Genomic DNA, 26,198 nt, shown 5'->3' with positions numbered 1-26,198 from the left:
TAACCCCAGATAGTGGATGTTTTTTTTTTTGCCAGGAAAGTATTCTTTTGTTAGTTTCTTTGTCTTCAACAATACACATTTACTAGGAGAGTACTAGCTGTTCTCGCATGACTCAAGTGAAGGGCAAAAAGTTCCCCTCACTATTAAAGAATGGTACATTTTTTAAGCATCAAACATCACCTATAGTAATACTCTCCAAATTCGCAGTATTAAATTAAAGAATGGTAGTTAACATCCAGGGCTGAGAATGACGTACTACAATTTAGAACCGAGCAGACCCCCATACAGGCAGTTAACTACCATTAGCAACATTCTTAGAGAAATGAGCAGTATAACTGAATTCAACATCAAAATGTTTGGTACAGCAATGATCTAATACAGTGGATCAGTATAGTCAGTTTTAAAAAGCCAAGAGTTTGAAATTCTGACTTGTACCACTACGAAAATGATTCAGCAAGCACACTGAGCAACTAAGGTTATTTAACATAAATACAAAATGTTTATTGTCCTCTCTGTCATTATAATGAGTGGTTGGTTTGAACTTCATCAATAGTTGAGGAATGCCCACGGCTACCTTCACTATGATTAGCCTGGAATGCAGTTATTCAGAGTCCTCTTTCCCATGTGCTCAAGGATCTCTTCGTAAATACATAATATACTGAGAATTATTACAGCAAAATTCAATAACCTGTTTGTGTATTCTAATATTAATATGTATCATTTTGAAAAAAAATGTTTACTCTCGTCTAAAATGATTTAAACAATAAAGAATGACCACAAAAATAACTTAGCAATTTTATTCAATATCAGGATTAAGTAGAATTTGAATGTCATCGGATGTCGTCACCTATTTTTCCCACCATATCTTCGTTTGAAGTACGTTGGAGCTGCCTCGTAAAGCCATTCTGGGTCAACTACGCAAATATTCCTAGGGAAGAGATGAGAAAATTTCTTTTTAGTCATGTCCACTTTATTCAAAGTAAAACATTTATTTTATATTACAAATGCACACAATAATATATAGCACATGGTTCTCTTTAAAATTTGCCTCGTTGAACATTTCGACATATTCTCAAGTTTATTATATAGTACATGGTTCACTTTAACACTCACCGCATATAACATTTAGTCGTATACACAAGTTCATTATATAGTACGTATGCAGGTTTACATTGGAATAAACATGATGATGGGTGGATTGACACTGATTGTCTCCTATCGAGCTAAAAAATAACAAAAATAGCCAGTAATTAAAGAAGAAGTCATAACTTCACCAGTAATGTTGAAACAAATTTTTAATGAATTTTTAGATAAACTTACCGTAACATACTCTCCTTCTCTTTGTAACTCTGCAGTGTTCATAAACTGTCCACTACTTATACACTTCCTGCGAATAACAAAAAATGTAATTTTCAATTGAATTTAAAAATAAATCTTTTGCAAACCCAAACATAGATAACAATGTTAATTTACACATTAAGTCCAATACCTTCAATTTTAAACAAATTTAAAAGAGTACTGTAAATCTGTATTAGAAACCGTGACTTCTATTAAAATGGTACAATGCAACAGAGGGGATGTGGTTTCTATTAGAGCATCTACACATATGAAAAATGATGAATTTTTGGATCTCAGTTATTCAAAAAGACTAGGTGCGACTATTAGGGATGCGGCTTCCAGTACAGATTTTACGGTAGTTTACACATACATATGTACACATGACAAATTTTTATATATGAATAGTTTTTTCGGAACCAAAAAAAACAACCAGCAAGCTAAGAAAGTGGACCTTGTATATAATACCTTATTGCACTTGTATCTGGTCCACATGACTGTATTGGTAAGCCTGCCCTTACACACATCTCACGTAGCTGATGCCGAATATCAAGAGCATTACGCATATGACGCATATTGATGAAATTCTCAAAACACCATTGCTGTGAATAACACAAAAAACAAGTATAAGCGAAAGCATTCAGCAGGAGAAGATTGTTAAGTTGTGTTGAAGAACAAATGTCAATGAAAGCAACCAGCTGTAGAGGATTGTCAAGTTGTGTGTGAGAAATCCAAGGGGTAATAATCAGACAAAGATGTTAATATCTGACCTTGTTTCCTTTTACCGCTTTGTACGCTCTGTAAATATTGAGTAGCATAATATGATCACCATCACTGGAGGTAAACTTCTTACGAGCAGCGTGAGCATCTTCTCTCTGAGGGAGAACAAAGACAAATGATATATAAATTGCAAGGTATTGTTATATTGTAAGAAGATTACTTTCAGATACACTTGTTGAGTGTGGATCTAGGAGTCCAACTCAACAAGAAGGTGCAAATAGCATACAATTTGTGAGTCCCACTCAACAAAAGTATGCTTTGCATAACATCTAATAGAGAGCTGCTTTAATACATGTGTGTGGAAAGGGTTTGTAAAACTAAGACTGGAAATACACATAACACATAAGTAATATAGCAATATGTCATGACATTAGTTCAATAGTAAACATAACTGAATTTTTTTTAATCAGAATATGAAATAAATGACATGATGTATAATGTATAGTTGTAATGTTTGAGTGTGATCAGTCAAAGATATAGCTCTGAAACCACATATAATAAAACAAAAAGGCCGCCAGTTGGCAATTTTGAATCTGATCTGAAAAACAAAATGACATGCATCAAGATCCCATTATATCCAATGTATGTGCCAAGTTTGAACAAAATCCATTAATACACAAGCAAGATCTAATTCTGAAATCACAGATTCTGAAATGTTTGATTTTGATGAATTTTTAACATTAAGAGGACCATCATTTGCTATCTTGAATCAAATTGTTGAACAAATTAACATGTCTCCCAAAATGTATGATATACGTGTGAAGTTTAAATACGATCAACCCAGGCATATCCAATATACAAGTGGAGACAGATTGACAGAGGTCAATCCAAAAGTCCGCGTTTTCAGACTGCATCTGAGTAGGTGTTAACTAGACAGGCCAAGGTACGACTGTGAATCACAGCCAATAATGGATGCCATATTAAATTTGAATGGATCGCATAATGCATGCACATCAGGATGGAAATTTAAGACAAAAAATGTACTATTTATTGAATACAATACTTGAGTTCACAGATTGCAGGTTAGATTTTTCTGTGTGATTTTTCTGGTCTTTATGTTGGCAAGTATATTTACCTTATTGTGTGGTGTAAATAATACGGATTCCACTGACAGCAATGACACAATAGTCAATATCTCTTCCCTGTGAAGAGGAAACAAATAATTAGATTAGGGAAGAGAAAAAAAATGTGTCAGATCACAGTGAAACAAACAAACAAGTTGAAATCGGTTTATCAGGGCAGTACAAAAAAACAACCAATCAGAGTTCAGGTAATATACCTACCCATAGATCAGGTACTTAAAACGACTCACCATACAAACAATCAGAGTTCAGGTAATATACCTACCCATAGATCAGGTACTTAAAACGACTCACCATACAAACAATCAGAGTTCAGGTAATATACCTACCCATAGATCAGGTACTTAAAACGACTCACCATACAAACAATCAATCAGAGAAAGGGCCATTACAAAACAATCACATAGAGCTTATTTACACTGAATATGATACAATACTCTTGGTAAGTATATGCCATTGCATTGTGATGTCATTGTTTACATTTTACGCAAACCAGCATGTGAATACTAGTATCCAAATGTCACTCATTGATCAGCATTGCTCGCAATCTGCTGTGACAATGTTGCCAACAAGTTGTTCAATTAACAGAACACATACATGAATGTTTATTAACAACAGCAGCGAACAAAGCCATTATTTTATCTTTGAGTGCTGACTGGTTCTTGTCAATGTAAACAAGCGTGATGCCCTATTGCTGTTGTAAATACAACATATCAATATGTCAAATCCAAAGCCATTCTTCATAAATATCACTAGTGATATCACACATTGTATAAGTAGCATGGAACCCACGTCACAAAGTACAATGACAGTGACAATAATAAGTAAAATTGAAAGTGCAATTATATGATACATTGTGAGAGAATACTTACAGACAGTTATACTCCTTCGCCATGAGAATTACTTTAGACAGTCTCGGTTCCAGGGGAAATATAGCCATCTTTTTCCCAAGTGATGTTAACTGATAAGATAAAAAATGCAAAAACTCACTAATTAAATAACAAATTTATAACATTTGGACATGCGCACACTGGAGAATTATACTAATGATAAAATTACCATTAAATTTAGCTTAGCCGTAAATTAAAATGTTAAAATACATTTAATACCTGAACTTTGTCTTTCTTCTCAACGGCGGCAAGTAAATTTAACTGATCAACTGCATTGATAATAGACTGTAAAATATAAATGCTTGTAGAGGTTAATCATGGTAATATGAAAAGATTATTATATAATATTACAATATGAAATTCAATACAGCTTCTTACAAAATTTAAATTAAAATAAAGAAATATGAAAAAAAAAAATTTTGTCTTTGAAAAATGACTACAATATCTAAAATTTTAGTTTTTTAAATAATTCACAAACATTACTGTTACCAGAAGTAATTCCTGTCTATATAGAGCTGCATGGACGAATTCATTGATATAACATTTTCTATACTTTTCTATTACTCAATTCAAAAGTATTCACAATTATTAAACTTGCATAATTTTATTCCATATTTTTTCAAAGATTCTGATCAATAGCTATAGAAAATAGGAAATTATGTGCATTTTGTTTAAAACTAATAAAGAAATTATAGAAAAATACATAAAAATGGGGGTGGGAAAAATATCGCACTCAAATGGTTAAGGAACAAAATGAAACCACATCCAGGTTCTCAACTATAAAATTCTTAGTTGTTTGGTTCCAAAGTACAGCTTTGTTGCCATTCTTGCAATTAAAAAAAATAGAAGTATTAAAGAGTGTTTTATACTCACTTCTGCTGATGGTTTATCCATGAAGTCAAAGCGTAAAATATTTGGAATTCCCAGCGCAAGTAATTGTAGTACAACGCTAGACAGATTGCACCTATAATTATAAAATAATTTGTCTTATAATCTATCCATTAATTGGACATTGTATAAAGAATATCTTTTTAGGTTTTTTAGCTAAATTGCTAGAAAAAAAAAGGTTATTGTGGAAGAATCATAGCGACATCAATGGAGGTACAAAAAAATGTATAGTGAATGTGCATGATATGAACAAAAAAGCGCAGAAAAACTCAAAGGTGTTGAAATGCTTGAGCAAATGAGTCCAACTATTTGGAAAGATAAACTAATAGAGGGGTTCAACTAATAATGGAATAACATTAATTAATTAATTGAACAAGATTATATATTGATATATATTGATAAACACAATACATCTTTTAAAATAATTTCTATTTCACAATTATCAAAAAAAAAAAAAGATTATATATTAGTAGGCCAATTATTTCATTAATCAGAACATGCAACATGTACATAGGCAAATTCCAGACACATTTCAAAGTTTTAATTCATACCTCTGTATTTCGGGAATTGTATTCTCCCTTAACTCTTGAAATTGGTTTTCTGTGTATAGCCGCCAACATGTACCGCTACAATGAATTTAACAAAATGTTTTATTAGCATGGCCAGTGCATGTACTGTGATTTCTCCGTCTAGTCATGTGTATACATGCAAGTGAGTAGAACAAAGTGTAAAATACGGTAACCATGGTAATTTGTTTTCTTAACAGTTTGAGTGAGTTTTATATGCAAAGTGATTTATATCAACTGTAATCGAACAACACCCTAGTATTGCACAGAATAAAACATAGTTAATCTATAAAGTCCTTGCCCAACTGAAAAACTGTTTAAGACAAATTTAATAACAATCCCCTCCAGTACACTCAGCAATAACAAGACCCTCTAGTACACTCAGCATTAACAAGACCCTCCAGCACACTCAGCAATAACAAGACCCTCTAGTACACTCAGCAATAACAAGACCCTCCAGCACACTCAGCAATAACAAGACCCTCCAGTACACTCAGCAATATCAAGACCCTCCAGTACACTCAGCAATAACAATCCCCTCCAGTACACTCAGCAATAACAATCCCCTCCAGTACACTCAGCAATAACAAGACCCTCCAGTACACTCAGCAATAACAAGACCCTCCAGTACACTCAGCAATAACAAGACCCTCCAGTACACTCAGCAATAACAAGACCCTCCAGTACACTCAGCAATAACAATCCCCTCCAGTACACTCAGCAATAACAAGACCCTCCAGTACACTCAGCAATAACAAGACCCTCCAGCACACTCAGCAATAACAAGACCCTCCAGTACACTCAGCAATAACAAGACCCTCCAGTACACTCAAAATGAAATGAGCAGAAAAGTTAGGACAGACAATTTACCTTTAATATATGGTACTTCACCCGTCATAAGCCCCTCCATTCCTTGGGTATCAGTACACCCCTTTATTTTTGACATTTAATGAGTTGAGGGTATCCCCGGTTATAGGCCCAGAGTGTTAACATTTGTTAAAATATGCGTGTAAAAAGTGTGTTTTATTGCATAAAAATTGTGACTGGTACAGTAGTTCTCTTTATGAAGTGTGTGGTGGCCCTGACAAGGGCTGTTTGGTTCATGCTTTTACGAGAAACTTGCATTAATTTCAGTGGCAAACAAAGCAACATGGTTCACACTTTTTCTGTTCTATTATTACCCATGATGAACCAAATGTTGCAATTCTGAAGTACTCCACATCTCCTTGAGTGGTAGCTTTCAAATCGCCAAAAATGCGACCGTCAAGTCAAGTGAAACCTAGTCACTGGACATCGTTTTACTTTCCTGACTAATCACAGTGTTTCTTGAGAGTATCGTGAATGGGGTATGAGCGAGTAAACTTTTCTTCGACCTGACCTGGTGGTGACTGTGAAAATTGTTAAATATTATGCGTATCATCATTTAAAAAAAAAAAAAAAAATTCTGTTTTTTCCTCAAAATCAGTGTTAATTAAAAATACCATCGTCAATATTGAGAAATTTCCAGAAAATATTGTCAGTACTGCACAGTATTTTGATTTGCTAATGACAGACTTGGCCTTGGAGGATGTTGTCTCAGGTCAAACCATGCAAAAAAACATTTCACAATGAAGATAATGATCTTGCTTTTGACTGTTTTTCCCTGAGACCCTAATCATTTTAACATCGTTCAGACAGTAGGTAAATCATATTGTTAAAACGTGTGCATTTTTGTGAACATATTTGTTTCTTCATTGTAAAAGTGTTGTGGAAATCAATGACAACACAACTGGTAATTTCGAAATTTTTCTTTCCTCCACATGCCGGTAAAACATACCCGGCATGGTGAAGAAAAGATATACTGAGTAATTTGGATAATTTCCCGAGGGTGGTAACATGGTTACAATGTTAATCCCGAAAAATCTAGGATGGTCCTTGGGTATATGCCCACCACTTATTTTCCGATTTTATATGTTTAGGCCCCTGGAAATACAGTATCACATTTTTTATCTAAACAGCAACATTTTTGCTTATTGTAGGAGTGATGTGGAAGGGTAAATTTAAAAACAATTTGTTTCTTTCCATCTACATCTATATGAATTGTATGTACCGGTATATACGTGTAATGCTCTGAAAGGAATCACAGTTTACCAACCTGTCTTCCCTGCCAGATCTCCCTGTTCTTTGCCATGCCTGTGATTTAGACACCCACTGTACTTTTAAGAGATCAAGACCACTGCCAGGTTGATAACTCCTACAAAATCAAATGTGCAAAATATTGCATGTCATATGCATTCTGAACATATTAGGGATAAGATCTGTTGTCTGAAATTTGTGTTCATGCACTAGAGTAAACAGTGGTTTGTATGAGCTAAAGAAAGCCCAAACTTTTTAAGAATGACTTCAGTCATTTTGACGAGGATTACTCAGTAGAGTAACCATGGTACTAAAAAACAATACCAAAGTGAATTCAGAAAGTGCAGATTGCAGAATAACAGGAATTACCGGTAGTATGTAGTCTCATCATCAGTTAATTTTTTCTCAAGAACAATGTTCCTTGATGTGCTCGTGTTGATTGTCATGTCGAAAATGGCATGTCGAAATAATCATGAATATAATAATAAGTCGTCGAAATGAACATTGAATACAATGGCGTTTTGGGCACTTAGCCCAGGCTAAGCCTGTGCTAAGGAACTAGGCCAGGTGTTAAAAACTAGCCAGGTTTAATCCGTACTTGGCGCTTCTTAGCCTGTGCTGAGTGTTCACACACGTTCTCTTAGCTAAGGTAAGGTAAGGTAAGGTATTTGATCTCTTAGCAGATGCTAAGAAGCTGTGCAAAAATGCTACTATAAATAGAATGTAAACAAGCAGCCTGTGAGCTATGACAGCTCTGCTGTAAGCAATGTACATTTCAATTAAAGAACTGTAGATATCATTAAAAAATGAACAAATTTAAGAGAGGTCTACCTGAGGCACCTATATGTATAGTATCAAAGCAATCAGACTTGTGGTTTTCAACAAGAAGTTTAAAATATCACTTTTTACCAAAAATGACAAAAATATTTATCAAAATTAGAGAATTGAAGATATCAACATGAAATAAAAAAATATGAGAGAGGTCTACTTGAAGTACCCATAAGTATAGTATCAAAGCAATAAGACTTGCAGTTTTTAACAAGAAGTTGAAAATATCACTTTTTACCAAAATGACAAAAAAATTCATCAAAATTAGAAAATTAAAGATATCACTACAAATTGAGTAAATCTAGGAGAGGTCTGCTAAAGGTACATATACACCAAGTATCAAAGCATTCAGGCTTGTAGTTTTCAAGGAGAAGTCGAAAAAGTAAAAAATTTGACGCAGACGACTGCGGACTATCACTCATATGATAAGCTCCACTCGACAAAGTCAACAGCAGAGCTAACAAAGCCAAGGTTATTTGTTTCTCCACTATGATGTTTATGAACTTGATCATGCTTATAGGGTGAAAGCATCAAGCATTAACACTTAGTGAAGAAAACAAAAACTTTTGTTGAAACCATTTAGAAATTTACTGCATGCACTTATTATTGCAAAACTGCACTAGGAGCTATTTAGACCGTCAATTGACTATTTTCTAAAATTCTGACAAAAAAAGAAAAATGCACACATTTTTACTGTCAAGCAAGATGACAAGAAACACAAATTTATCATTCTAAAGCCTACACACTCTAAATTATTATTTATACAGAGATTTGTCTGTCATCATGTAAACTGTTTAAAAAATTCATTAAAACTATTAACAACAGGCTTACTTGGCTTTCACTTTACCCGTATCTATAACATGCTTAATACCCTGTATTGTGATAGATGTCTCTGCTATGTTAGTGGCAAGAATCACCTTCCGACTACCCTGAAATAGAAACAATAATTTGTTTGTGTACTTTTACTGTTTCTCTGTTCATTGTTAAATATTTCCACCTTATTCAAATGTAGTTTTTGCTTTTAATCTGTTTATCACCGTAAATTTTATATATAGGCTGTCGCACTGTCCATTTGCATCCGAAGATAAAATAATGTTATGAAATATATGTGCATGTGTCTCTGTTAACAAGATAGCTTATGAGTAACGTTGTCACAGTGTATCGTGAGCTACCGCGAATCAGTGAGCGGTATGAAAACAAAAGATGTGCGACACCTTATTTCGTGAATTTGCATAAACTTATCACCATAAAGTATCAACTCAGGCAGTAAGGGATTGCACTAAACTTTGCTAAACAATGCTCAATAGAATTATTGTATTGCCGTGGTACATACTTCAGAAAAAGAACACTCAATATCGATTCGTACATGAAACCGACTTTCAAGCAGCCAACAACAACAACTTAATTGCTAACATTAATAACAAGCAGAAGAAAGCAATGCCATGCACTTACAGCTGGAGTTGGTTGAAATATTTTTAATTGTTGACCCGGTGGTAGCGCAGCATACATTGGGCACACAAGAAGTTGTGGACAATCTGAGAAAACAGGAAATAATTTATCTTGAGTACACAGTATGAAAGAGATATTATCAATAACGGGGGTCATCAGGGCTGTGTACGGCCAATGCCAGGGACAGTAAAATGTATGTGTGCATTTCAAATATGTTGCTTTTTTACATACAATTTAATTGCATTAAAAATACATATTATTTATAATAATAATATAGTTAAATTTGCATTCCCACTGTGTGGTACCGTGACCATACTAGTATGTTAGAATTGTGGATGAGATAAAGAAAAATTGGCTACAGAGTATGAATTTAGGAGATTTTCCTACTATAGACTACAAGTACATGTAAATCTGTAAAGTACATCTGATCCAACAGTAGATGAATGGAACATGAATAGACGTGAATGTCAATGACATGTTTTTCAGTATATGTGAACAAGGCTTATTACTCTCAAAATAAATTGGGCAAAAAATTTAAGACAGGAAAGTTTTAACCAAAGATACTAAAAAAAGAAGGGACATGCAACTGCGGCAAACATGAAAGGCAAGTAACGGAAGTTCCGTGCAATGTCTCTTGGGGGGAAGGAATCGCTATACAAACAGATGTTTGGCATCCCGCGTCGTCACATGATCAATTTCTTTTTCTACGCCGTGAATGAATGAGTGGCCGAGTGTGGGACCCCTTTTCAGCCAAAGTTTCCTTTGAATGAACACTTAATTAAACTTTTTTGTTAATAGTATATAGTTCATAAAATTTGCTGATATTATATTTTTGATTTAAAATTCTACTTGCAAAAGGTGTGGTTCCTAATTTCTTTGACGAATTCAATTGGAAAGCATAAACAATTAGTTTGTTCCAGGATGGTGGACCAGTAATCAACTTTGTCAATGTTTTTGTGGAGAGGGGAGGGGTAAATTTTTCTTTTTATTAATGTTGTGTTTTTAAATACAGTAGGCAAAAACTGTTTTTCTAAGTTGAAAAAAAATGTAAACTAAACATAAACAGCGAGATCCATAGTGTCTCGGCTATGAATACATTTTTTCTCAACCTAATTACAACTCTATTTAAATTTTCAGTTATTGTAGCTCATAAAATTTAAATTTTCAAAAGTATATATATTTAATAAATGTACTGGTCGTAGTTAAGCCAATGTACATGTCTAAGTGTTTGAGGTTGTGACTTTCCATCTTCTTTGCCTTCGTGTTATTTGAACTAGGTTCATCCAAATCAAAATCACTGTCATCCCCATCTTCACTTGTCCAATCATCATCAGAAACATGTTGTAAATTGTTGAAAACATCTGCAAATTCACTGTCGTAACTTTCTGAACATTCAATGACATGCGAGGAAGCCATCTTGAAAAACAAGCTGTATTACTAAATTACATAATAACGAACAGGCCACACAGCAAAGACACTCAGTTCGCAGCCAGTGGTCTAATTTGCATATTCTCAAATTACTCGCGTTAACGCAAATCGGGAGGTTTCATTAAAGTAAAAATAAACAATCCGAGATGAGACATGATTTAATCTAATTGGATTAAAGATTGATTAAAACAAATGCCAACAGACTTTACATCAATGAAAAGACCGAGTTGCATGTCCCTCTTTTCTAGTGTCTTTGTTTTAACATATAGTGATGTTTCACATATTTGTGAATGCAATTTTAGTATATTATATGAATATTTATCACATGTATTATGCAAAAGTCATTTGGTATTTTCAATATCACACCCCAAATATCAAACTTTATCAAGAATTTAATTGCTCCTTACATGCAATTTGAGATTGTGCTAAAATAAGTAGACTACTGATGTCCCATACCTGAAGGTAAATCCTTGGCAATATCTTTTACTGATTTCAACATTGCTTCTATTTCCTCTTGTCCCGTCAAGAAAACAAGAATATCATGGCTGTAGGAATGAAAGAATTAAATTAAACTAAATAATTTAACTCAGATGGAATATTGCAGCATTATGAATACATCAGTGCGAGGACGATAAATTTCTCTAAATGTTTATTTAATTTTAAATATTTGTTGTATTCTATTTCATGTCTCCCATATCCATAGCATGGAGAGTTCTGTGATGTTATTTTTTTTTAGTAAAGTTAGGTATTACCTTTGTTAATGTAAACACAAGCAGTCTTTCTTACCCAGGAGGTTCATCTTGATGTATCTGAAACACTGTTACTATGGCAGCGAACAAGTAATCGCTCTGTGGCATACTGGAGTAGAGTAACTACAAACAACCAAATGAAAACGTTCAGCCTATGTAAACACACACATATCATATGCAGCTTCTGAGAAATGATTTAGGCGAGGGTTCTCCGAACCCGCCTATTCACATAGTTCATACTCACCATAGACTCCGGTCAGTCAAAATGACTATTTTGAACTGTGGGCATTAATCAGCGATTCTGCCGGTGACGGAGAGATAGAATCCAGGTCAGGGGAAGCCCCATGACCTCAAGATTCTTTTACATGGCAGCGCCACAGGTAGCCGTCCATCACTCTGGTTCCTTTCTCTCCGCGTCAAGGACTTAGACCAACGCGATGGAAAGAATGGGGAGGTTGGGGAGGGGACCCGGAGTCTATGGTGGGTATGAACTATGTGAATAGGCGGGTTCGAAGAACCCTCGCCTAAATTCACTATGTTCAATTACCCACCGGACTCCGGTCAGTCAAAATGACTATTTTGAACTGTAGGCAGAGTCAGACACCGATAGGTGGCGGGTTTTTCCGAGCAAACAGAAAAAAAAGGAGAATGATGAAAGACATTTCCCCAGTCCAGGATGAAAACAAACCCAAAAACCTAAGTTAAGACCCAAGAAGGGTGGTGTCTTACCTTGCCTGCGCTGTCCCCGAAGCAAGAAGCCAATGCTGCTGTGGTGACAGGGTTCGGTGTGCCCGAGAAAGCTAGACCCAAGCCGAATTTGGGGGTGATAAGCTTGAAGTAAGACCGAAACAGTTTGCATGAGGGCATAGGCCGACAGAAGCGAAACCTGGGAGCTTCCAGGAAGTGCTAGTGGAACAGACAATCTGCCCGCAAAAATGCCGAGACTGACTTGTCGCCTATGCGCAGAGGCCCCTGCGGTCGTTCGGGCTGGGTCAGCAAACAAGGCCTGACCCGCTACGACGGGGCCTAACCTGAAGAGACCCTGCTCAATAGATTGGGTGTCTCTTAGGTAGTAGTTGATGAAGACGTTCTGTGTTCTCCAGAAGCCTGCCCTCAGAATGTGTTTGAGGGGGGCACCTGACGCTAGCACTAGTGAGTTAGCAATCGCATGGACCTCATGTTCTCGTACTTGGTGTCTCTGCAAGGTCTGTGTTGAGGAGGATAGTGTATTATAGACCTCCAGTGCAGTCGCAGTAATCCACCTGGAGACGGAAGTCGGGGAAGCCGGCTTATCCTGTTTGCCAGGGTCGTAACACAAAAACATGGGTTTGGTTCCCCATCTAGAAAACCTGGTATGGTTCTTGTAGCAACTTAGCGCTCAAACCGGGCAGAGAAGCAATTCCTTCTGATCCTCCGGACTGACAATATTTGCCAGCAGGGGGATGACGATTGGTTGAGGATCGTGTCCTGGGATTTGGTTCTTGGCGAGAAACCCAATTCATGTCTTTAGTACAACTTGATCGTCCATAAAAGCGGCACAACCGTCCGCGAAGGACAGTGCGCGCCTAGCTCTGACCGGCACCTACCTGAGGCGAGGGCCAGTAGGAAGACTATTTTCCACATCAAAAATTTGAGTGGTGCTGATTGGAGTGGCTCAAAGGGTGGTCTGCTTAGAGCAGACAACACAGCCGACGAGTCCCAGTTGGGTGGCTCCCTTGTATGGGGTCTTGGCGCCTGGAAAGCAGACTCCTAATAATAGGACAATCAGCTAGTCTTGTTCCCAACGCTTGCTGCGTAGGACAAACAAACTTCGTCAAACAGGTGGACGAAGGAGCCTGCTACCTGGCCAATAGAGGGATGGTATGGATCAATCTCCCTTCCGCTACACCAGTCAGTGTATGCTTGCAGCCTAGAAATGTAGGCCGAGTAGGTGGAATCCCTGTTCGCCCTGGCCAGGACGTTGGCAGCCCACTCAGATAAGGCTTTCGTATGTGCAGGTCTACTGAGAGCCTTTATGCGTGTAAGTGATACCTGCTGGGCTCGTTGGTAGTTGGTACAGAAGTGGAAACTAGACCTTGCTTAGCCAATTGGGTGCAACCCATGATAATATGCGGATGTGCACCTGTCGAAGTTTTCTCCGGTGCCCGGTGAACTAGCGGGAAGGGAGGAAAGGCGTACACAACTAAGTGGGTCTACGGGCTAGCAAAGCGACCCTGGCCCAGGCTCCTGGAGTCAGCAGGAGTGTTACGTACGTCGGGAGCTTGACATTCCGGGGTGCTGCAAAACGGTCCAACCTTGGACCGTCCCACGGCCGAAACAGCCTGGAGGCTACCCACTGGGGTATCAGCTACTCCGTGTTCTGGAGACGGAGCCGCCCTGAAAGGGCGTCGCCAGACTGTTCCTCATCCCTGGAAGGTGGTGTGCGGTTAGCTCCACATTGTATTCCAGGCAACAAAGGAGGATTTTGCTCCGCTAGGACTGACAACGATGGGGAATGCGTCCCCCCTCCATCTTGAAGGAGACCATCGCTGCGTTGCCTGTGCGGAGCAGGACTCTGTGGTCTCGAACTACGGGTAGAAAACGTGGTAGTGCTAAGTACACTGCTCTCAGTTCGAGTCGATTGATATGGTAGTCCCGAAACTAATGCGGGGGCCATATCCTTGGGCTTGTTGGCCCAATAGATGCGCTCCCCAACCCTAGGGGGAGGTATCTGTTACCAGATTCATACCTGCGGCGAGCAGGCCCAAAGGGCTCCCCTGTCCGAGGTTGGCCAGTGACGACCACCAGGGCAGGGCTTCCTTCACTTGGTCCAAGATCGAAACCCGCCTATCTAGTTCACATAGGAGAGCTCGGCGTTATAACCAGCGTTATACCGGGCGGCTGCGTAGTGCGACCTGGGGAACGACCCTTCGAACCGAGGTCATCATTTCGATGATCCGCATTAGTTCACGGAGGGACACAGAGGGAACGCTGACTAGGCATTCGGCTAGGCTGCTTAGCGCTAAGCAATACGCTTGAAATAGCTAAGCCAAGCTTACCTCTGTGTCAAAACTCCATGCCAGGGACACCAACTGCACGTTGGGTCGAGGTGGGACTTGTCGATTTACTAATGAGCCCAACTGGTGAAGTAAATCCTGTGTTAGCCTGATGCATTTGACTATTACCCCTTGCCCGGGTTGTTGGTAACCGGAAGGTGTACCGACATCTGGTGAAGCAGCAGCACTACCTGTTTCATCACTCTGGTGAACACGTAGGGCGCTGTGCCTAACCCGAACGGGGGACACCCGAAATTCGAATACTTGGCTCATCTTAGCGATTGGAAGGAGATGGCAACTCGCTGGGTGCATCGGTACGTGCAGGTAGGCCCCGCTTAAGTCTAGCAGGGCTAGCCAGTCAAAACGGTGGATGGAGAGAAGAACCCTGAATGGCGTCTCCATGTGGAACCGATCAGGGAGCACGGACTGATTCAGTCTGCCTAGGTCCAAAACTGGCCTGCCACTTGTAGATTTGGTACTACGAACACATTTGGGTAGAAGCCTGGCCTTAGTTCCGGCTGATGTACCCTGTTGTATGGCGTCTTTCCCCAGCAAACTGCTACTTCCTGTCTGATTGCTTCCGCCTTGCGGGAGTCCCCTGGCAGTGCCCAAGAGGGGAGACATTGACGGGGGGAAATGGAGATTTCAGCGGTATCCCGTAAACGGATGTCACCACGTGGGAAGGTCCAGGGGTCAGTCACCCGCCAAACCGGACTACACCGGCGCAATCTGTGTACAACAGGGATATGTGGCCAGGTGTTGGGCAGTTGCGGGGGGGGGGGGGGGGGGGGGGGTGCTGGTCACGCATAATAATGTGCTCAAGCAACTCTGCCCTCAGGGCTGGATGGGTCGTCTTCAATTGGCAAAGACACCCATGGAACGCGGCTATCCCCCTTTGCCCGGTTTGCCAAATTCGTGGTACCGGGGTCTGGGGAAGGAGCCTTGGAATCCGGTTGGGGGCGTTTTGGTCTCATCCCACGCTATGGGGTCTGATCCCGAAACCACACCGACCGGGTAGCGTTTGGTCCAGTGGGAAGTGTTGCCTAATGTTATCCCCACCCGGGGGCCTTAAGCATTACATCCCCCGCGGCTGACCAACGCTGCCCATCAACATCGTTTGCGTGCTCTGCGCCCCACTCCGCACTCAGGCGGTCAGGGAGAGACTTGCCGACTGGGTTGCTTTGGATCCCGACACCCGTATCGTATCACTGGGATCGATGATACTCCGCCTCACCTCAAAAGCGTGGCTCACCGAGTCATACAGATGGAAGACTCTGAGAGACTGCCCGGAGTACCGGCTGTATCCGTCGCGAGCGAACTGCATCTCCTTTCACTTTAAATATGTGAGAGGGAGCGTGTTCGACTGTGCGTCTCATGACAGGGTCGGTTCCATCTGGGGACGCCCGTGGGTTGGTAAGAAAGGAGTCAAAACCCACAGCGGGGACCGGACACAAGGATAAATTCGTTACCGTTGTACCGTTACCGTGTGACGAACCCTAGCTGGCTGAAAGTGGGGGGGTCAACACGTGCCCTGCCCTGAAAGCTCTGCAATTGCCCCGACAGTCCTTCGACCAGCCCTCAACTCAGAGGCAAACCCGGCGCCATGTGAGGAAGGGTCCACAAATAGGGGGAAAGCCTCCAGGGGCACAGCCTCGCTGCAGCCGGTAAAATCGGGTAAAACACCGCCTGAAAAAACAGACTGTGAGGATGCCCTCCGATCAGCGGGGGAGACCAAGAAAAATATCAGTACCTCCGCTGTCGGGCCTCTTACTCGACGTCCCGGTACATGAAGTATCGGTAGCCGAGCGTGAGGACTTTCCACTCATGCAAAACACGCAACTCACTTTAACTGATTTGTTTACTGGACGCACGACCTTGCTGTGACGCGGTCAGTCTCAGTGATTTTGATGGCTCTGAAAGAAAATCTCAGGCCTCCGAACTCCAGTGAAAAAAAAAAAAAAAAACGCTTTCACGCCAAAACCCCAAAACCTGCACGTAGCTACGACAAAGTATCTTGGATGCGGGTTCTATGCTGGTAAATTCTGAATATAACCACTGCACGGTCGACTCGAAACACGTGGAGACCGGAAAAAAAACAGCAGCGAGCCCTGGTGCTGTCATTACATCTATATATTGCTAAATACATTGAAAATAAAAGACGACATGCATGAGGGAAACGAATTACAGTTGTAAAAGGTGCCGCCATGAAAACCAACTGGTTACGTAGTGGCGCCGGATATTAATTTCTTTGTTGTGAAAAATACTACACACAAAGGGGAAAACGACACGAGGGTAAAAATGACAAGGAAAACGTATCCTACCAGCTACAATGTCAGATGCCGTGCAGCGGCAACAACCCAAGCTATAAATCTGGACAGGAAAAAAAGCAGGCGATCCAGCAGAGCTCGCTAGATTTCATCTCCACTCGAGGCGGAGAGAAAATAAGAGTGATGGACGGCTACCTGTGGCGCTGCCAGGTGGCCTCGGTCACGTGGGTTTGTGATGCAAGGAGTAAAAGAATCTTGAGATCATGGGGCTTCCCCTGACCTGGATTCTATCTCTCCGTCACAGTCGCTGATTAATGCCTACAGTTCAAAATAGTCATTTTGTCTGACCGGAGTCTATGGTGGGTAATTGAACGTAGTGAATTGGCCAATGCAGGTCACATGGACATAGTTAGGGATACCTAATATGTACGTGAACAAGATACTGCTATCATATCAAATATTCGTAAATTTTCGTTAAGCTATGGAATTTCAGAGAGTGGCCTAAAAACAGTGCGGTATAAAGACTTTTATTTTTGAAATTGTCCTCAAATGGTCTTAAATTAAACTATTTACCACAGACTTTATTTTACATTGCATGAGTCAACTTGAAAAAGCTGGTAGATTATACCACTACTTGTGTAGAGTTTTCAAGATTGAGATGTTAATACTACCGTACTTATCCGGGTAAGAGCCCATGCCTGGACAAATGCCCACCCCCACTTCTGACACAATAAAGAAGTTGATGTCATATCCGGACACATGCCCAGGGGGTCTTTTTCTACACAAAAAATAACAAAAAAATATTTTCTATTCGTTGACTGTGGTTGTATTAACAGTTGATTTTCTTGAAGTCTGTCGTGATGCTTATAAAAATTCTTTAAATATAATTGTTAATTGCGTAAAACAAGGGGTGAACGCAAAATAGCTGTGACAGCTTTTTGCCTTCAGGGCAGTACGTTCACCGCTGATTTTTTTTCAGAATCATAACAGTCAGCAAGTCTATAAAAATATATATTAAAGCAGAAACGGTAGTTCTCTTTTTGAAATATGTCGTGGTCGTGGTTTGGTTTGTGCTTTCCTAGAAACGATTCAAGCAAATTGTACAAGGAGAGCCGATAAGCAAGTGTCGCACTCGTTTGGCTTTAGCGTCGTCGACAATGAAACCAATGTTGCAATATTGTAGCAACCCGTACCTGGGAGAGTGGTTGAAATCACGTTATTTTGGCTTTATAAAATATTTGGTAGCGGTTGCGAATCCATAACTGGGGCCGGCAATTTTGCAATGTCACGCCGAAGACTGCCTACTTTTTTTACAATCTTTCATCGCCGCTATTGCATTTCTGTCATGAAAACTATTCTTCTGTCGTTGGATAAAAAAAAAACTTCCTATTTCAAGCCCTCTGCGATATCTGTATAGTGAGACATTCCAACAGCCGGAACTTGCTGAATGATAACTTTCACCGTGATTGATAAGCATCGAGTCTGATAAGAAAGCAATGTCACAATTTGACCTTTCTGATGAAATACTAGTAGTGATGTCATTCTTAGCCAATCAGTAAAGCAGATGCATAAAGGTCAAATATGATTGCCAGACTGTAAACAAAAGCATCGTGTGCCATCGCAGCAGAGCGACCCAATTTTTCTTGTCTCTTTATTGTGATTAGACATGAATGAAAAGTGCCAAGCTGACAGACTGCGAAATCCGTGGATTAAAAGTGCTAAGTACAAATTGTGTGAGACGATATCGACGAACTTCAGGAAGAAGTTGTAGGGATTTTGTTCGACGGCTACAGTGACGCCGTCTTGGACTTTCAGGGTTTTGAGTTTGACGAAGATGGCAATGAACGTACAAATAAAGATCTGAGAAATTTTTTCAAACAGCTATGAATTTTTATAATTTTTACTGTGTAAATTTGTAAATTATCATTGATCTTGTATGACAGTTGATTCGTAATTTGTCGAGACCGGAAATCATGGAGTCATACAGATGGAAGAATTTTATGCAGTTTAACCCCTGACATTTTAATTCATTTTGAGTTCACGCGTATTGGGCGTGTTTGTCGGCGGGAAAATCCTCATTCAAATGATTCCTCACTGTCGATTTGTATTATTTCTGGTTTATTTGTCACATTATAAGCAATACATTAATTTTGTTTTACTTCTGATGCATATTGTTAATTTATTTCCGCTGCATGTTTTCATTTGATGTTATAGTCCCTGCCGCAGTTCGATCTGCGTGTTGTCAATTTTTGTGAATTTTCTTTTTTTTTGCCGGGGATCTCCTGGCAAACGCCCACCCCTATTTTTTGGCAATTTTCCATGTTCAGGACCCTGGGCTTATACCCGGATAAATACGGTATTACAAGAGTTTTACATTACCTCAATAGGATGTTCTCTGCCCTCTATGTAAAGAACAGGTGCATTGTTAAAATATGTGGAGAAATGATCAACATCCATGGTTGCCGACATAACAATAACCTGATCAAATAAAATATATATACATATCACTGAACACGCTGAAGACATTTTGCTTCACGAGACATTATACTTGTTATATATCAATTTTGAGAGAATGCAAAATCACCAGCATAATTGCATCATGGAATATTTCAACATATACCATGCTAGTTTTTTAATCATAATCTTATCATAAAAATTAACTCAATCACATTTAACATAAGGTCATAGAATCATCAAAAAGACTAGTCTTTTCTGAATGAGTGGTCAGGCCAGATTAAAATATTTTGATTTTTGAATGAGTTTGATAACAGAGTTTGATAATCTCTAGTGTTTGTGATATGAAATGCGTGTAGTCCACTTTGATTTTGTCCAAAGTATTGGTCAGTTCTTAGAGTTTTTGTGTGAAAGATAACTGCTCCTTATGGTGATGTGCAAAAACTGATTGTAACAATTAAGAATAAAAGACAAAATATGAACATTTATAACAGAACAAACCTTCAACGGACATGCCTTCCCTTTTTTTCTTTTCTGTTGTGCATCTTTGATGACACCAAACAGCACGTCGGTGTGAATTGTTCTCTCGTGAGCTTCATCTAAAATCACCACAGCATATTTGGACAAGAGAGGATCCAAGATGGCTTCCCTTAGCAACATGCCATCAGTCATGTACTGCAAAGCATCATAAGGTAGTATTATACATCTGTCACTTTAATGCCTTATGTGGAAATTTTTCAGTACTAAAAGCGGTAATGGCATCCCACCTTATTGGAAATATGCATATTTGAAAAAGTTTCAAATATTCATTTTCTTGTTGGCGGACATATTTATTAACGAATTTCCTTCTGAGAAAGTGCCACTAATTTCCACATTTTTGCTCAGTTGGCAGCACACAGTTGGTTAAAATTAGGAATATGTATAGTAAGATATTACAAAGACACCACAAAATATGTGTTCAGTCAGTACATCGTCGCATCAACCTACACACCGGAAACATTAATTATTCTGATAATTTTTTCTCCACAAAATAGATTTTTAGTTTGAAGTGAATACGATATCAACTTCTCATGAATTGATTTTAATGAAAAATTGCAGCACTTACTTAGGTAAGGTAATTCTTGCCATAGAGGGCGTGCTTTAAATTAAAGTTCAAATGCTCGTAAAAATGGCTGATGCAAATTTTTTCCATTGTGCACCAGAAATACATTTTTTTATTCCTTAAATGGAAATCATGATCTCAAAAAAAATAACCTTGTTATTAAGATATTTTTTTAAATGTATATCAGGATTAAAAAAAACATTAAAGCGACAAAAGGTATGATTTTGAACATCCAATCCAATGAAAACGTGATGCACAACACACACTATTATAGAAAATGACCAATAAAATCATCAGTAAAAGATCATCAAAGCAAGGCTTAGCCTCTCAAGATGGCAACATATTTGACTTTTCGTCTTGTACTGTAATCACCGAGGTTCGCTTGATAAAACTGGATTTCAATAGAAGGCGCCCTCTGGAGACCTGGACCCAATCTCATGGCCATCTTTTTTTTAATTTGAAAGTGATTTAATGTGCAACGTTTTTATATAGCGTATAAGGCTTTTCAGTGTTCACATTTCAGCCATTACAATTTAACATTAATGACACAGGAATTGTTTCATTAAAAATAAAAATCAGAGCAAAAACAACAATTGTTGCTTTAACTAACCTTAATCTTGGTCCCTGGGGACGTCATGTCATCAAATCGTACACAGTATCCAACCTAATAGCAAACAAATAAGAAACCAATAAACCAAATTTTCGATAAACAAAAATATTAACTGTATTTGATAGCAATAATGAACTGTAAATAATCCCACAAAATACTATTATTTTTCTTGTCAAATTGTTGCTGTATTATTTTTAGGTATTTTTCTCAATAAATTATTTGTTACGTTTGTAAAAAAAAAAAATTACACAATTTTATTTTATGAAAGATCACAAAAGTTGACTGGCACTCAAAAGGTTAACATACATACATGTATAACTTGTATATTTATACATCTGTCACCGTAACGCCATACGTTACAGCGTGCCGGAATTTTGCGGTATTTTCATCCAACCATATTAAGGAAACGCAAATTCTAAATATGGAACGATTACGAAAATGTGTCTCTTGTGAAAAAGAATTGGTTTACAGACTGTAAACTGTTCACTACCAAATATATTTAGAGGTGTGCTCAGAATATGATCTGTACATTAACAGTTACATCTCCTGGTACCACTCTGAGGTACAAATTCACTATCAATGAGAAGTTCTCAATTATTTTCCAACAAAATGCAAGTACAAATTCAAAAACCAGTTAAACATAGCAAGATTGGGTTATAATATTGAAAATCTTTGCTGTGATAGCCCAAGAAATGACCAGGATGTGTGATCTTTAAAGGTCATGCATAAAATCCTTAGAGCATGCATGTGGCAATAAAGTTATAGATTAATTAATCTGACATGAACAAAACAAGTACATTACAGTCTCCTCCTTACAGTGTGTATCTGTATTGGATACAAATTATTGAATCTGTTACCTGTTTTCCTAGTTCCACACCCATTTCCATGGCAACCCGTTGGGCTACAGTGATAGCTGCTACTCTTCTGGGCTGGAATATACAGTAAAACAGAATATACATGTACATGTCTGACCATTGATAAAATGTTAGACAAATCATAGTCTTTGTTGTAATTAGCAGTTCCATATAGGAAATTATAAGATCAAAAAAAATTCATTATTACAAATTAATTATATGGAAATGATCAGTTACTTAATGTTGGTTTTGTTTATATATATATATATATATATATATATATATATATATATATATATATATATATATATATATATATATATATATAAACATTTTTTTGTACACTATTATTTAGAGATAATTTTCTGTCAATACTATAATAATATTTAAATATGATTCGAGAAATTGTATACATCTAAAGAAATTATAAATTTACATTACTATTATTATAAATTATCATTTCAGTGTTCTCCCCAGGAATTTAAACCACTGTGGCCTAATTTGCTTATCATTTGCATATTATTTACATAATAGAAATTGACTAAAGCACCTTTACACCCACACAATAAACAACATATATTTTTAAAAACAAAGTGGCAGATATTTATTTGCTTCACACAGTGTTATAAACACTTTTATTTTGGGCACTTTTGTAATATTAATGAGCTTACGTTTCACAATTTAAAAGAGTTTGAATTTAAAAATGAAACATTCTCGAAATGCAAATGCTGCAGACTAAAAAGAAACAAATAAATTGTAAAAAGTTAAATGAAACTCATTTGAAACGTTTGAGCCAGGATTATGTTCACCACTTTCATGATCTTATTTACTACAAAATTCTCCTTCAAAAAATCGACCACGTAATTATTTGGCGGATTGTTGGTTATTATTCCGACCATCAGCTTCTAACGTTTACATTTACAGTAAATGAACGAACAAATAACACTTCCAAACGATCAAAGTTACGACGTGACATAACTTACTTCGCGATGTTATACACCGGTTATACCAATAATTTCTCTTACTCAGTCATGATGCCATGCAAAAATTAAATACTTCTTTTTTTTATATGAAAAAAACTTGAGCTAGTTTTATCGGAAGAAATTATTTTTGATCACTCGCTCACTTCGGTGAAAAACATGACCCGCCATGATAGTTATGACGTATTAGTTGACCGGGATGTGTTCTTTGACCCGGCGGGTCTTAAAACGCCATTTACCAATCAGAATGCCGCATGGTAATGTCGGTAGAACATGAAGTTTTCTGAATGATCGTGATCATAAAAATTACATTACAACACGATGTGTTGGTATGAATTTCAGATGAAAACTGCATGATGGTTTTCGAAAGAGGTGATTAGAAATTTTTAAAAGGTAAAAAAAGTATTGAAAGAAGAGTTTTTACATAATTCACGATGATAACAGTTGAAATGTATTTTACCAGAGGTACCATACTTGGGGATTGCAACGCACCGTAGTTGCAAACCCTAAGTAATGAACCTCTGATTTTACCCAATAACGCAATAAACACGTTTTTTTCTTGAGTGGCGTAAACTGATCGTGAACTCCGATTTGCCCATGTTATATCGGGTGGAATTGATTTTGAAAGAATTTTAGCTTTCAAACTAAAGACTGCGTCTATCGTCAGAAAGTATTTACTTACAAACAAAGAGGTGCTAATTTTACAAAATTGACTTGTATTGTTCAAAGCCGCTACCACATCACGCGACTATGTCTATTGTTTACAAATTATTATCCACGACTGGCAGGATGCGTGTTGGTCGGTACGTAAGTATAATAACAATATGACAATAGTCGGAAGCGTTAATTTTGAATGCCGGTCAGGCCGACCAGCGAGACGAGATCCCCCAATGAAAAAAAGCACTGTGGCGGTCTTGCTAATCACCATGGCGGTGTCAGACCGGTGTGGCAGCAAATCGAAGCACTGTGGCGGGACCGCCATGCTGTTTACATTCTGGGGAGAACACTGCATTTATTTACAAACCAAGGATCTACATATTATATTCTTTATTAATTTTTATGGGAATTGTATACACACTGAATGTAAATAACAAAGCAAAACATTACCAGTATATGCAAACCATGGCGTTATTTATAATAATTTGAACCTTTGATATAAATATGGTCTAATTCCATTGTGCTTGACTATACATTGTCTTACCTGAGTGCAGGCAATCATACCTTCCCTTGCCATGCCTGATTCATAGAGATACTGAAATGAAACAGTAGATTATTAATTGCAGTGTTACAGCTGCTTCATCTCTATTCACAATATGGTAGCAGTGATTTAGATTATGTATTCCTTCTCATGCATGCTAAAGAGATGGTCTAGCTACTTCAGCTAAATTTATTATATGTGATTGGTATTATATTTTCTTGTGTATAAATTTATGTGAATAATTAATACATTAGCCTGACAAGGTCATGTGAGTTGTGCGCTCCGAGGTGCTCGAAATCCAACACACGCCTGACAGAGCGATGTAGCTTTTCCCTCCCCCAACAATTTTTTGTCGGTACCAATCAAATTGCAGGAACGTCAGATAGTGACAGCCATCAAAGAGTAACCATTCAGAGCAGAGTTTATTTGTTTGTTGACATAATGTGTGATAAGATGCTGGCAAATTTCAGTCTATGATTTTTGCTGACAATGCAAACACAGCTTTGATGGTGTTACCATGACCACAAAAATGAATATCCATTGAAACTCATTGCAAGAAGGAGTGAACTTTGCGAGTTCGCAGTATTGACATACACTATTCTGTCAGGCGTTAGTGGTGTCTGATGCTGTTCAGCCGGCGAGGGCGCCACTAACGCTTACATGTCAGGCTAGAAATACATTACTCATTGGTTTTAAATTTTGCTACATTTGCTGATAAGCAAACTTTCCCACATTAAATCCACCTGTAAGATAACCATACAACTCATTGTTTCCCTGGCATGTTCGTGAACGTAAATCCCAGTGACAGTCCTACTTATGGGTTTCCCGCACCCTCACGTATGTCGTGAGGGGACATGTACATTTGGGTCATTCCAGTTTTTGTCCATTAAGGTTATGACACCCTATGGATTCAAATCCACCATTCAGTTGTCGGATTTTTGTTAACTAACATCCTCCCCCTGGAAACTTTACTGATTTGAAGTATACGGATGGGTATGTGAAAAAATTAAATATATAAAAAATATGACACCTCTCGGAATTAAAACATCCATACTTTTTGTAGAAATATGACCCCTCGGATTTAAACCATCCGTGGGGGGGGGGGGGGGGGGGCAAAACTGGAATGACCCCTTACAAATAACACGCCATTACGTTTGTTTACATTCAAAATGTCAAAACTCCACGTTAGTAAATAATGAAACAAACAATATCAGTGACGTACCTGAGGTATTTGAGTAGTTTTTCCACTTCCTGTTTCACCTATAATAATTGCCGATGACGTTTTTCTTATTTCGAGATTCAGTCGGCCTCTAGCCGAGTAAATGGGCAAATGACAACGCTGTTGACGTAATGACTCCGCGCTTTCGCCAGTCATATTGCTACCTGAATAGCGTCTTTTTTTCTTTGGCGGCTCCCCACTCATCCTGAGAATTGTTTAAAGTTCCCTAGAAAGGTATAACTAGCATTACAAGTAACATAAATAACAAACGTTTTAAATTTGCTACAGCTAGCAAAAACACATGGGCGCAGCCATATTAGACGGTCCCCTCAACTTTTTCAAAATTTACAACACCAAATTTCAGTGCAG

General features: G+C 38.3%; 1 protein-coding gene across 1 annotated transcript; it reads right to left on the bottom strand.

Moving 5' to 3' along the window:
• Nucleotides 1-783: 783 nt before the first annotated feature.
• Nucleotides 784-26,198, bottom strand: LOC100378258 (ATP-dependent RNA helicase DHX33-like). Its single transcript, XM_002732281.4, has 21 exons — nt 25,833-26,198; nt 24,614-24,664; nt 22,436-22,507; nt 21,579-21,632; nt 20,368-20,541; nt 19,792-19,890; nt 12,148-12,233; nt 11,818-11,906; nt 9,937-10,019; nt 9,316-9,413; nt 7,676-7,774; nt 5,527-5,601; nt 4,961-5,051; nt 4,307-4,372; nt 4,070-4,158; nt 3,191-3,257; nt 2,106-2,210; nt 1,804-1,937; nt 1,321-1,387; nt 1,114-1,223; nt 784-928 (listed from the first exon to the last, which is right to left on the bottom strand). The coding sequence occupies exons 1-21, from the start codon at nt 26,031-26,033 to the stop codon at nt 844-846; spliced, it is 1,995 nt and encodes a 664-aa protein (XP_002732327.2). The 5' UTR covers nt 26,034-26,198; the 3' UTR covers nt 784-843.

The sequence above is a fragment of the Saccoglossus kowalevskii genome, chromosome 1, assembly GCF_978046115.1.
Source record: "Saccoglossus kowalevskii chromosome 1, keSacKowa6.1, whole genome shotgun sequence".
NCBI lineage: Eukaryota > Metazoa > Hemichordata > Enteropneusta > Harrimaniidae > Saccoglossus > Saccoglossus kowalevskii.
The sequence above is the reverse complement of the archived record's forward strand: the minus strand, read 5'-3'. Positions and strand labels throughout refer to the sequence as shown.